The following is a 14,396-nucleotide window of genomic DNA, read 5'->3' on the forward strand; positions in this document are numbered from 1 at the left end:
CTCAATATTGAACAACAAAAAAAGAAGCAATTCCATCTTACCATCAGCGCTCAGCAATGACAATGAAGCGTTTTCCAAAAAAGTGTCTTGAAAAGCATCTATCAAACTACAATTTAGGTCCCCGAGCTCCCCAAGTATGATCTGATAAATAGTGGCTTCCATGGTGCGAGCCGCCGCTTTAAAAAATGTAAGATTAATTCCAAGTCCGAGGAGAGATGGTCACAGTGCGCCCAGCGGTGTTCATGGGCTTGTGAATCGGAGCAACAGTAATGACAAGTAGGGAGCCTAGTGCTCCCGCTGGGAACCGCGTGCCTGGCCAATCACAGTCGCGCACTCGCTCCTCCATCCACGTGCTGTAGCAGCCCCGTGAAAGACAGCCTACACACCGGACTAGACAGATCATGGGCATGGTCATTATGACATATCACACCTGCCAACCGCCCGTCCTGTTTATTTATGGGGGGAAAAGACGTTGATTTCAGATGGGAGAGTGAGTGAGCCATAGAATAAAAATGTACATAACCCATACCTGTTGATGCCTGTAGATCTATTCTGAATGTGTACTGAAGATATGAAAAAGCAGGCAGATCATGTGCACAGTGCAAAAAAGGAATAATGGCCACTTTGCCTATGCCTTTGACATACATAGATGAATACATTTGTTATCACATCTTGAGTCAGATGCAACACAATAAAAATGTCAGTGAAGTCAACCCTTATTATGGGATATGTATCTGCAAGTGCTGAATCATATACAATTGCTTTTTACCTTTAATCCAACATAACGCATTCTTATATGAATAAAAAACCATTATTGTCCCAGCTCAGTGTAGAGGTGTTGGCTGGTAGTCCAGAAAGGCAGCTGAGGCACTCTGATTATGGTGAAAAAAATTCTTTATTCACACATGGATAGACCAACGCTTTTCAACTTTAGACAGTCTTCATCAGGGTAAAAAATATTAAAGGTCTACCCTGGGGCAGTTATTGCTTTTTATTCTAATATGACTATTTGCCTTATTCTTGAAATGCACATTTGTTTTTTTAGTTTGTTTGGTTTTCTTTACAATTTTCTACACTTAATGTCTTGAGCCAATGTAAACCTCCCCATTTTTTCCTTCATGACACATTCTCACTCCCACCTCCTCGCATATCAGTGTTTGGTTGCTGGCCCTTAGCATCAAACTATGGCACTCTTCTCCTTCAGTCAATTCAGGATACATGCATTGTGTCTTTTTAAGTAAACTTCCATTTTCACATAAAATGTACAGTTTCTGCTACATGCGTGCAAACTCTTTTCAAAATAAACTTAAAACAATTGTTGAAAAAAAAGCAAAAAAAAAGTGTTTTAGTTTACTGTCTTTCATTGACAAAAGGCAGTGGTTAGGTTTAGCAAAGCACCACCATGGTTAGGCTGATAATAAGTGTGTTTCTTGCTAAGGATTTGTGTATTATACTACATATACTAGCACATTACAGTGTTATTAAAATGACTTGGTTGACTTTTGCTTTTACACAGGACACACACAGCAGCTTTGAGGTGAAAGCTTGAAGTGTGTTTGACCAATACACTGCTCCTCCCACTAATGCTAACTTAATCTGTCTTTGTACTACGGCAGTTGCTTGGCATGCCAAAAAAAGCTGTGTGGGGTGCCTCGGTACTCAGTGTCAAAGGCCACTGAACATGCATCAATATTTGACAAATTGCGAGTTAGACTGACTTTTCCAACAAGCTTTTCTCTTAAAGTCTGAAGCTAGCCTTTGATTTAGCACTTCTAGACTTACTGTGTGTGTGGGTGTATGTGTGCATTTGTGTGTGTGTGTGTGTGTGTGTGTGTTTGTGTGTGTGTGTGTGTAGGGGTGCATGCATGCTTGTGTCCTGTCAGTAAAAATATCTAATTTCCAGGTAATTGTGATTAACACACCATGGAGGCATGTATGCCTTGGAATTAAACCATATTGGACAAGCACACACTTCACAATTTGCAGTGCGTTTAGTGCCAACACAGGACTTAGCGTGTCATATATGAGGCAAAGCAGGAAATAGGGGTGTGGATGCCAGGGTGGTAGATGGAGGTGTCGCATATTCATTTCACGTATCATATCCCACCGTAGACCTGCTATTAATTATTAACTGTTACCACAATATTTCCTTAACCTTAAAGGTCTGGTGTGTAGGCTTTAATGCTGAGGTTTCAGATTGGAACCGACTGAAACTTCTCCTGTGTGCCAAATGCGAATAGTCCTATGCTGAGCCATTGTTTGGTTGTCTCCTCTGGGCTACTGTAGAACAACATGACGGACTCTGTGAAAGAAAGTCTGCTCCATATGTACATATAAACAGCTTATTTTTGAGGTAATAAAAACACATCTATTTTCTGAATATTATATTATATTTGGCCAATATATCCCCTTAAATCCTACACACTAGGCCTACAGCTAAATGTTTTAGATGCTTAACTGTAACTAGCATGACCATAGTTTATCCATAATCACAGTCTATTCCTAACCTTAACCACAGCTGCCAAAGAGCAAAAAGCAATCATTTTTTAAATGTTTTAAATAGAAAAAAAAAAGATTAGAATTGACCATTTCTGATGTTCTTGTACGCACTCTTCTAAAGCCTAAGCTGAATGGCTGTCTGTTGAATGTGACATTAACATACAAAATCAAACCTCAAAGACTTGACTTTGATGCAACAAGCTTTTATCCTGTACATTGACGACAAAACACTGTAGGTGGTCTTTGACACTGACTTTTGAAATGACCCAATCCTTAACCTCCAGTTAAGGGTTTACGAAGTGCAGGTAATATGTAGCTGGTAAAGATTAGCCATTGTTGAAACACTCAACATTGATTGTTGGTAGGAGAGGATGCAAACAATGGTTTCTGATGTCAGATTGAGACAATTACAGTAATGCACTCAACCCTCCTCCTCACCCACCCCCCTAAGTGGTTTTGTGACATTAGAACAGCATCATGCCATCTCCACAATTGTTCCTGAGTTAAGACAGCTATTATTTCCACAACCACAAAAAGTATAAGTATGTTATCCAGAAAACAAAAATAAAATTTGTTTTAAGCATTTTAAAAAATCATTTGACTTTTCAAATCAAAAGATATTTGCCCCAATGACGACTTTGAGTTGAAATGCATTAAAGCTAAGCCCATTTATTAAAGGTTTTTTTTTTTCATTTTTGCAAAGCACTGTGCCCTTGTATCATTTCATCAGTTGTTGTTACGAAACAAAGTACAAGTCTCAGCTCTCCTTTTCTGTTGGGTCTCAATAACTCCTTTTACATTGACTTTTCAAGGCAAGACAATGGTACGATTTTGCCGCCTCACAGTTTTATATAAACAACAGGTTCTCATCCCAAGTCACACATTTCACCACATTGTCAGTGAATGCTCGCATTTACATATTATGCTCTGGATATCCTCCAGCATCTCTTGTTGACATTTTGGGATGCTTCAACCAATGGTGGGATGTCAACAAAAGCACATGGTTTGGTTTAGAAAAAACATCATGGTCTGGCTCTACATTCATAAAGGAAGCAAACACCGAGCTCCAGGGTGAAAGTTTGGGTTCTGTTGGACCTGTCCACCACCACTTCCACCCGCCCACCTGACCTACCAGCGCTTTATATTACATTGTTATTGGCAGCGTTTTATCCTGACGCCATCCAGCGGCATATCATACGGCCACGATAGGTTCCGCCATCTGATGCTGCCTGCCTGCGGATCATACTGCTGCATCAGTTGCTTTCCAGCTGACTAGCAGCATATCATTACACCATGAAAGGTTCCATCCAGCCGTGTTACGAGCTGGTGCTGTCTGTCGGCGTATCATATCACCATGAAAGGTGTAAAAAGGGTTTAAGACAAACACTTGATTTTTTAGGTGATGGCAGTCGCCTTTGATGACAGATAAAATTAAGTACAAGTTCCCCATCAAGCCACCCAGTAAGGCTAAAATACAAGCCAAATAATTTAGTGTGACTGCCCTAACTAGGTATGACTCCACACACTCAGTCCTGTATTCTTTTTCTTTTAACTCTTCAGTGATAATAGCTTTAGAAAAGATGAAAATTAGATAAATTGCTTTCCCCTTTCACATAAACAGCCTATTTGTGATTTTAGAATGTGAAAACAATTATGACCATAATGAAAATTAGCATGTAGTTCAGTACTCCCAACACTCTTTTTCCGAAAAATTGCAAATTAGCTAAAGGTTGAGTGACCCTCCTCTCTAACAAAGAATTGCGCTGTTCACTTGAATGTGGATTCAGCCGGATACATAAACTGTCAGCCTGCCATCCACCTCAACCACCTCCCTGCAACTCTGTTTGATTTAAAAGGTTTCAGTATATGTCACATGAAAACTAAAACCCTTCATCATAGGATGCAACACGTTGGATCAAATGGATAAATGCTTGTCAATACAGCCAGACATTTGGTGTTTGAACATGAACTTGAAAGACCCTTATATCCGTCTGTTTCTGCATAAAAGCACCTCAGGCTCAGAATAAACAGTTCCTAAATATGATTTTTGTTAAAGCTATACATAGATATAAAACCATATAAATATCAATACATAAAATGTACAAAATTATGGCTCCAATACTTTAAACTTTTTGGCTGTTTACCAGTTAAATTTGAGACATGACCTTTTCACCAGCGTTAGGCTTTCTCTCTGAGCTTGCTCTAAGCTTCCAATGTAACAATTCATCTCATTTCACCGCCCTGTGCTTTCAGATCACGTACTCAAAGATCTGTAACACACCGGAGCTAAGTCCAACATCTAAATGTTGACTTGACCATGTGATGAACAATGTTATAATTGCCCCTGCTATAAATAGTACAACGAAAAGTTAATGAATTCTCCCATAGCAGTTCCTCTGAGCTGCTTTCAGTGATGGAAGGAGAAAGGAAGGAATGCGGCTATTATGATTGTTTATATCTGCTTTATGGTGTTGAAACAATCTTGTTTTTAATGCAAAAATAATATTTAGATATGTTGTCATACAATGCATTTGTAACTATGTATGTAAAATTAAGCAGAACTCTTCAAATCTGGTCTAATACAGGGTAAGTCTGCAATGTCTTAACATTTCACAGAAACCACAATCATACCCCAACCTTAAAGGAATACTGTGCCGATTTTCAACCAGTTTTGTATTATAACAACGTATGAATGAACTGTGGTAAACTTCCCTCAATCTTGCAAGTGATCCTCCTCCTAAATCTCCCAGCTTATTAAGCAAATGAACAACAGTTTGTACTTCATTATTTTTTCATTCTGACCGCCGCTGTGAAAAGAAAAGAATATAGAAGCGGATCAAGAGCCGTCCCTCTCTTTCGAACTCAGATCAAACTGCATTACATTGCATGTAAATTTGTTATATCATGACTACAGACAGAATGTGAAGTCTTATCATGACCTTTGTACATTTGTCATAACAGTGAGAATGGACAAACAATTAAGTTGTTCATTTCTAGGAGACCAGATTGGAATTAAAACATAAATACTCCATGAGAAAAAGTTAAAAGAAAAGTTACACTCCCCACCTTAAGCCAAAGAAAAACATAATTACTCTCCCCTCTCCTTTTCCAACCTTCCCACAAATAAATATCATTTAGTTCCTAAAATATACCCATTAAATTGCTTATCACTTTGAAGCCAAACAAAAAAACAAGAAATAAAAAGTGCTATTTGGGAAGTTTTATGCATTATTAATACTGTATCTGTGTTTTCTGATCATTTTTTTATACTTTGTTGCAAACCTAATTTGGGCATCTTGTAGTGATGTATCCATACTTTTTGCAAAATTACCATATAAAATTGTTTTGAGCAAAATTTGCACTGTGGTCTAATTATCGCTGGAGGATAGGGAATTGCAAATCACAGTAATGAAGATATGCAGCAAAGACTTGAATTTCCGGAACAAATAGCAATAACAAGGGGAAACTTTTCCCCTCTGCCATGACATTATATTTACAGTGTATTTTCATGATTTCAGTCACTCCCACCCTTTGTTTGAACAACTGAGCGTTCACTCTGAACTAAGATGAGGGACATTTCATCAGGGTTGCATCGATCCAAAACTTGCATATGAGCCTGAGATGAAGGAGACTGTGTATCTGGAGACCCCAAAGGCATTTAAGCCTAATCCCACATAACTCATTTTATCTGTGGATTGTGTGGTGAATTATAAAAGAGTGTTGATTTTATGTGGGATTTCTCGGGTGATTCTAAGCCTTAGGGTGTTTGATGACTCAGGTAATGTAAGTACAGGCTGCAGATAAGAAGCCAGTTCCATCCGGCTGGGCATGACTAATCACATGTACAGTAGGCCGAGATTTAATATGTGATTGTTATTGGTTTTTCTGAGGCTGATGATATGGTTACAAATCAATCACTTGAGATTAAAGAAACATTTTTTGTGTTGTTTTTCTGGGGGGTTTTGCCACTGGCATGTGAAATCCTTCACCCTTTGAGTCTAGTTGACCAATGACTCAATGTCATTTCTACAAGTGAGCTTTTTTGCAACATTAAAAAGGGTACTTTTTTATCCTTTGGCAAGCAAAGGCAGAGGCAAACTCCAAAGAATTTGTGGAGGAGTGGCAGAGAGCAAGCATATGGCACAGAGGAACCTACTGCAGAGAGGCGGCAGGAAGGGGAGAACAAAAGTGCATTTGGAGCCTTTGAAGAACCTACTGAAAATGAGCGACAACAAAACTATACCTTTGGCGGAATACAGCAAGAGGTCACAGTGATAACGTGTTAAATATAAAGAGCAAATACCAGCCTATACATTATACAGCACACTGGCAGGATATGATAAAGCTTTAACATGCTTACAGTATAGAAGGGCAAAATGATCTTCTTAGTCGCCCGGAGAAGCTTGGCATGACCTAAGGGTTTGAGCTACTTAATGTACTCAATGAAATGACAGCTGCTGAATAGATATCCACATGTACAGTGGTACAGGCCTCAAGGTGACTTAATGAAAGCTTAGAGCTGTTTGACAGTGCAGCTCAGTAGTCACACACTGAGCCCCACTCAAGTGGCACAAGTGATAAGCCCTGCTCATTGTAGCCATTTGACTCCCAGTTCATTTGGCAGAGGATGTGAGCAGTTGAGTGCAGACGGGCTGCTGCCAGACATGCAGTGGTGCCCCCAGATATTTTTCACAGTTGTGGCCAGGTGGGGCTACTTAAAATATTGGGGCGGCACACTGCATACTGATATATACTGACATACTTTGGTTTTTCATTTTACATTTAATGTTACTAATTATCTAATGTGAGAAATACCAGCATAGTTAATATTCCAAAATCAACAACAGTTTTGCTTTCAATGACTCTCTACTCATCAAATATCAACAGTATGAGAAGCATTTTTTAAAACTCAGAGCAACTGCTGTTCTATAAGGAATGAGAAAGTCGATGGATGGTGGGGGAGATGTGCTGGTCAAACAAACCCCAGACTTTCACCCAAGAGAACCAGCCCGTTCTTATTTTGAACTCATTAAATAATGCTGCTTTGATCGTGCTTGCAGTGTACGATCCCAACGCCAAAAAAGGTCCTTTTGCATGCGTATAATATGCCCCTTGAAGGCATCAGTTGAAGTGCCGGCCAGACAGAACTGGTCGTGTTGTTATTATACGCCACCACATGGCCTTATGGCCCTATAGCACCTGCCACTTCAGCCTGACACGTGGGCAGTGTCACTTGAGATTTGGCCAAATGGAACCTGTCGCATGCGTATGATATGCCACAGCACCGTATCAGGTTAAAATGCTGATAAGGAGGATAATACAAGGAGAGCGAGGGCACTTGTAGGGTGTGGGAGGGGTAGTGGATGGGTCCAACAAACCCTGGACTTTCATGCAGTAGTCCAGTGTTTGATTCCTGTCTGAATGTGATGTTTTTTTCTACACCTTACCATGTTCCTCCTTCCCCCAATCCTGTCCATCTTTGCCAGCATGTGTTTGTCGATGTTCTGGTGTTGGTTGCTATGTGCTATAATGCCCTCAGGCTTGCACTACAAAGTAGCCCTTACAAAAACAAATTAGTACTCTAAGTCTTTTATTTCGTCTACTATCAGGCTGCTAAATGTTGACAGTAGTCTTTTTATATGACTGTTTTATTTTCTACTTGCATGGTTGGTTTATCATTGGGCCTCTTTCTTCACATGGCTGAAAAGCCCATACATACATTCTATGAATGTATCTGAGTGATGTTCAATGCATCAGAACATCATGTTGTTTTTTTAAATTTATTTCTTTAATTTATTCTGCCCGGTCCTTGTGTGGGACAGTATGCTCGGAATATACCAGTTGCCTGTGTGTATCTTGCCCAGGCACTGATCTCTCTAATGTATTACTATTGCTGCTGAGTGTTGCGTGTTGTTTCTGGTCTGGGTAGACTGTGAAACTGAACTGCCCTGTTGGTATAAATAAAGTTGTTTGAAGTTGAAGTTGAAGATGAAGTGCTTATGTTGTCTAAACATAACCATGCACAGCATCATCCCACCATGTGCATTTGTTGACATCACAGTAGTGGCATCATGGCTCATAAAGAGAAGATGCAGAAGGATACCTAAAACATCATATATAGAAGAAGATTTGTGATCAGAGCGTGTTCGGAGACTGCTGTTCATATCCCATGTGACATGAAAAGTCAACCAAGTTATCTTAATGACAGCACTGTGTGCTAGTATGTGTAGCATGCTACGCTAGTGACATATATCATTTGATCTAACCCTACGTCACATTACGTTGGTAACATTTGTGCTTATTTTAAGGTAAACCATGATGTTCATTTTTAAACCTAACCATGTACTTTTGTTGCTTAAACTTAAGGATGTAACCAATGTTCTGAGTCTATTTTAAACACAGACTCGTGTTGTGACTTGTGTTTTACAAGCAGAAACTGTACATTTTGTGGCAGCACCCCTGCAGATATGACCCACTCCTCTGAGTCACTGTACCACAAAACACTATGACGGCATGTTGAACACATGCCTCATGGAGGAAAACCTTTGACCACTCTCTCTGAACTGAGTGGCACTGCCAACACACAGAAGTGGGTAAACCCGCCAGTTCATCGGATGGTTCAAAAAGACATTCATGTTAAAAGACCGTAAATGATCTCTCTGGGGGCTGAGGCAGGCTACTGTACTGTACTGAATATGCTAAACTAAATGAGCTGTTGTCACTGTATCTTTGCAAATGTCTGCTCACATCGCTGTGTGAGCTCTGGTACCATGCTGAGCCACAACGGATGCACTGTGTTATCACTGTCCATAAATTCTGAAGGGAATCCCATATCTTCTTAACATTGTTCACCAGAGCTGAATATTGTTGAGCTGAGCTCAAACAGAGAAGCTGCAAATTCTGCTGTTGCACTGCAGATAAACATACAGCTTCGTGCTATTGATGCATCTCGCATCACTTTGTGGTAAACTGATTTTTCACCTGGCTACACCATGAGTACACAACTACAACCAACTCTTATTATTGATTACTCTTATTATAGTACATACATTAAATCTTTGACACCTGGATCATCATCAGTTTTCTTGTGCTGCATTCAAATGCCTTTCACAAACCCTGAAATGTCCCACACATTGCAAGACGTTAGCAAAAGGTGACAAGAAAATTACCTAAAAATTAGTTTTTAAAAATATGGGGGGCTATTACAAAAATTATCAAAGAAGGGGAAATTATCCAGAAAACTATATTCATAATTATAATGATTTCATATTTAAAATCATGTTGCAGACAAAAATATAACATTTATGAAATAAATACACTTTCTTTCTGATTTTTTTTGCAAGTATTTGGGCCATGTCTTGCTAAGTTGCTTGTTATATTCTCCCCATGTTTTTGAGAGAAATCAAACCAATTTGCCCAGGTTTCAAAAGGTTGAAAAGAGAAATCAATCTGATCACTGGAAATGCATACAAAAAAAATTGCAGATTGTTTACCTTTTTTGTGGATTTGTGCCACAATCCCTAAAAACACAAGACTGTGTTGAGGAGAAAACACCCTGAGGTTGTTCAGTTTATAAGACAGAGTAAAGGCATAAAAAGAGAAAAAAAACATGTTCAAGGGAATGAGAACTCTAAGAAGGAAAGTGCATTTGTAGGAAGCAACTCTATAATGAGACCAGTCTAACTCTGTGGGTGGAGAGTGAATATTCACCCGCTTCCTCCAGCTTTCACCCCAACAAATATACTCAGTTCAACTCAAGCTTTGACTTTTGATGCCGGTTGATGCTGTTTCTTTATGTCTATTTATATGCATGCATGTCCTCAGTCTGCGTGTGTTTTGTTTTTCCTACACTGTGAGGCTAATACAAGTGGTTGTTTTTGCAAGGCGGAGCTCAAGTGGATGATCTGAAATGACTTTTACTAGTTTTGTGTTATTACCAGGACTCTTGGGACTCTGACGTGTGAGTTATTATGGTGAAAATGAGAAACGACTTGTTGGCTGCAGTTTTTGTTTTGTAAAGTCTCAGTGTGCACTTGTTTCTTGTTGAATAATACCAGTGCACCTTCAAAAATTGTGCTATCTGAATAAATCTATTTTTTCTGTCACTGGTTTATTCTTCTTTGAATAAATCCTCTCACACGATTGCTATCAGATTTGTTAGTGCAGACAACACAGACTGCTATTTGCAATCACACTCTGGTCTCATACAGTAACAGTAGTATGCACATCCTCACTATCGCTCAGTAAAAATTGGCATCTGAAATATGACATGAAATCTTATTCATATTCTCATTCTGTTTTCTTGTGTGTCTGATAATGGCCAAAGGCTGGAGGCAGCTGGCCACTGTCTCTAGTCTACCCAGGTATTCTGTCAGCTCCCTCTCTCCTGACACCACCATGAGCTATGTTGGACTTTTGATTTTCTGTATATTTTATTTATTTAGCTCAACCTTAGTCTGGAAGTGTGTTTTCCTCCCAGTCCCATTTGATTCAATCTTTGTTAGATAAAAATTCTCTAGTTTGCTGTGATCTTTGAGCTGGACCATAAACACACTGAATTAAAAGAAGCCTAGAAGCTGCTTTCAGTCCCTCCTCACATTAAAGCACAGGCAGTGCAAACTGTTTGTACACTACAAGGTCAAGAACAGGCAAATTTATTTAAATCAGGAGAGAGTAAGATTGGCTGAAAAAGTTTTTAATGATTGTGTTTGATGTTATGCTTACAAGAAAAAGGTAAATAGATATATGTGTAGTATCAAGTCATTAACAGCTATACACCATACAGGAATAGCTCCTTGGGGTCTAGACCTAAATGACCATGGTATCGTTTTTAGGGGGGAGGAGAGTCACATTTTGCAATATAGTATACGTGGTATTTAAGAATGTTTAGAGATTTGTGTGAAATGTAATCTGCATGGAATATGTTTCCTCTTGATGAACATAAAGAAATGAATGTCATCCTGTGGTTTACTGCAATATATGTTATGTGTTTTCTCATCATACACTGCATGCAAATAGACATATATGAAAAAGGATGCAGGTTCCTGGTCTCACTTTATTTCTTATTTTTGAAACTTCACTTCCTTAAAATAGCCTCCTACCCTAGACCACAACATTACTAAAGTGAGCATACTAAGCATACTAGTTTCAGGGTTAATTTAACTGGACCCTCTAGAACAGCAGGCCTCTGGTTTCTATGAGTCAGAATCACCACTGCTTTTGCTTTCTGAAACTTCAAGGAAACATCCAATAACACACCAACATAAAAACAGCATTTCACAGATCGCTTTTCCCTAAAAGAAAGCAAGGTTAATTTTAATTTTGAGCATGAAATCATATTACAAACCCAGTTTAAGAGCACTGCTGGCAGCACAAGTGAAGCTTTGTTTACAGAGTTCTCCTCAATGCTTTGTAATTTCATAGTGCTTGCCAGTTTGGTATTATCTCCTCAATTTGGCATTTTAAAGTGGAGAGGAGTTGCAGAGCGCTGCCAGGTGAGGCATGAAAATATATTTCTCCTCTATCTAAATGTATGTAACTCAGTAAACAAAACCTCCCAGGCTGGAGGTGATGGTGTCGTGTGCAGAGAGGCTCCTACAGTCTAATAAGAAAAGTGCCACTCTGTGAGGCTGCTTGTATGTGCTTGCATGTCAGACAGTATATCTCCTCTCTGAGAATGAAGAAATATGTTGATTGTTTACACTTCATTTCCCGGAGGCAGATTCTTTCAATGAGCTTCATCATAATATAGCTTGCTGAGCTGACGCGCCCTTGTGCGCCTTTGAAAAATCGCCTGACGCCGCCTCTCAGGATGTCACTCCCACTGCCTCAGATTAACCTTGTGTGAAATGGTTTTGGTCCTGGGGGCTTTTTTTAGACTCTGGTGTGCATCATACATGTCACAATGCCAGAAATTGTTCCGAGATGTTGCATGAGATGTCAGTTTCAGACACTTCTCGGGTGCTCTGAGCGCAGACACACTGAAAGAGCAAAGCACATTACCCAAGCGGAGTTCAAGATTCAGTTCAGCTGTAATGATGCCACATTCTGCCTCTTGGTCCATGAAGCTAAGAAGATTAAGCTGTACCATAATGCTGTCAGTGCTTTCATTCAAATCTTTAGAGACTTGAGACATCTGCTGCTTCTCATCACTTAATTTGAGGTGAAATTACATGATCATGTCAAATGTAAACATTTTCATTAAAGCTCATCTCTGTTTACAGGAGACCTTGGCCATGTGGTGTTCCCAGGTGTGAGTGAAAATGTTGCAAATTTAATCGTGGCAATAAATGAGTTCATGCTTCAGAATCCCGCAAACAGCACCCTGGGGACAGAAATAAAACTGAGAACATATACTAAATGGATAAACTGGGCTTATTTATCTGGTTTGCTAGAAATATAAGCAGTGAATTTAAACACTGGATGACATGCGATCTCCACAATAATGTTTAGTCCTTGTTAGAGGTCTTTGATAAACAGCTTCTTGATTTTCATCTAAAGCATTATTTGCACAGTTACACACATCCCCAGTGAAGACTGGATGACAAATATCAACTACTAGGAGAATCAGACAGTCCTTAGTGTTCATGCTTTCTCTTATGGATTTGTGTATTTTTAACAGAGTTTTGTGATGGATGGTGACCCACAAAAACAAGAGGTGGTTTTTGTCTGTAATTTATTTCTGGGTTCTGAACTGGTTTTCTTCATTTGATAGGATGAGAATGATAATAATTTAATTCAATGTTTTAATGTTTTAACCTTCAGATTGTTGATGTTCTATGTTGGCACTTTCTTCTCTGCCAACTGGAATACGCAGTCAGTTCCAATTCTGAAGTCGTCAAATATTTTTGTCAGTGACACCAAAAACCACCTTTTGCAGTGGTATGATAACATGTTGGGCAGCCTCAGTTTGTAACTACGAACCTTTTGCAGTGTTATTACATGCAGCCGGTCGATTGGACCGCACCTGGTGTGGCAGCACACATTTTTGGTTTTGACCAACTGTGTGATGCCACCACTAGTATTTGTATTCAAACAAACGTGTCCCACAAGTATATGTAAATAAATAAATACCATAACTTCTAAGATCCAATTCCGCTGACTGCCATGAGAAGCACACACATGGTCGATCATCATCTGGATTTACCGCAGTACCTTAATGAAGAACTGACTGGATGAAGCTGAAGACCTCACCATCTAAATCATAGATAATAGAGGTGATACTTTTGCCACGAGCTGTCATATGATAAGCAGAGCAATTCTGTCTTCCCCATATCTTTGACGAGGTGTCGTTATTCGAGAGATTTCTCCTTTCGCTTGTCTCAGAAATGAAGGCATGCAGGCCAGGGTACTGAGGAAGTCTTAAAGTGGATTTCTGATAGGAGCACTTCGGGGTGTCTGAGAGGCTGAACAATTGGAAGAAATGTTAAAAACATAACAGTGCCATCAGAGCAGAGTTTATCCCCTCACTATTTCTTTTATCACCAGAACTATGATTTCAAAATTGATGTGCGTGCAGGTTATTTGCAATGTCTTGAGTAAAATTCCTTGCTGCTGATTGCTATTGTTCCTAATTTCTTTGTGTTAAGGCTGGTAGACCCTTGATTAAGTGAGTTTTCTTTTTCGAAGTGTTCAATTGTGGAACATTCTCTAATCGTCTTGCAGTAAAATAAACAAGAAGAAAGAGGCTTTAATCAATATGTATTCATCCCAAGTGTATATCAGACAATTCCTCTCAGCTAAATACCCTGTCTCCACCTCCACTGTTCTTGATCCTCTCCTGTGCTGTTTGTTTAATTTTTAAAAGCAACATGACTGCACTGAATTAATGGTGAAGCTCTTTAATCCCTCTCCATTCAAAATGTTCAATTATGGGTTTTAGTAAACACTATGATTAT

The 14,396-nt window shown here is 39.3% G+C and overlaps 1 protein-coding gene across 1 annotated transcript in view; it reads right to left on the reverse strand.

Moving 5' to 3' along the window:
* crhr2 (corticotropin releasing hormone receptor 2) overlaps window positions 1-378 on the reverse strand; it is a 43,703-nt gene extending 43,325 nt beyond the window's left edge. Inside the window, exon 1 of the mRNA XM_042497952.2 lies at window positions 42-378. Within this exon, the coding sequence (XP_042353886.1) occupies window positions 42-162 (121 nt within the window). The 5' untranslated portion in view covers window positions 163-378. The remainder of the gene's footprint in view (window positions 1-41) is intronic.
* Between the last annotated feature and the right edge of the window lie 14,018 nt (window positions 379-14,396).

The sequence above is a fragment of the Plectropomus leopardus genome, chromosome 12 (genome assembly GCF_026936395.1).
Source record: "Plectropomus leopardus strain MGB_pleo_1.0 chromosome 12, ASM2693639v1, whole genome shotgun sequence".
Lineage (NCBI taxonomy): Eukaryota > Metazoa > Chordata > Actinopteri > Perciformes > Serranidae > Plectropomus > Plectropomus leopardus.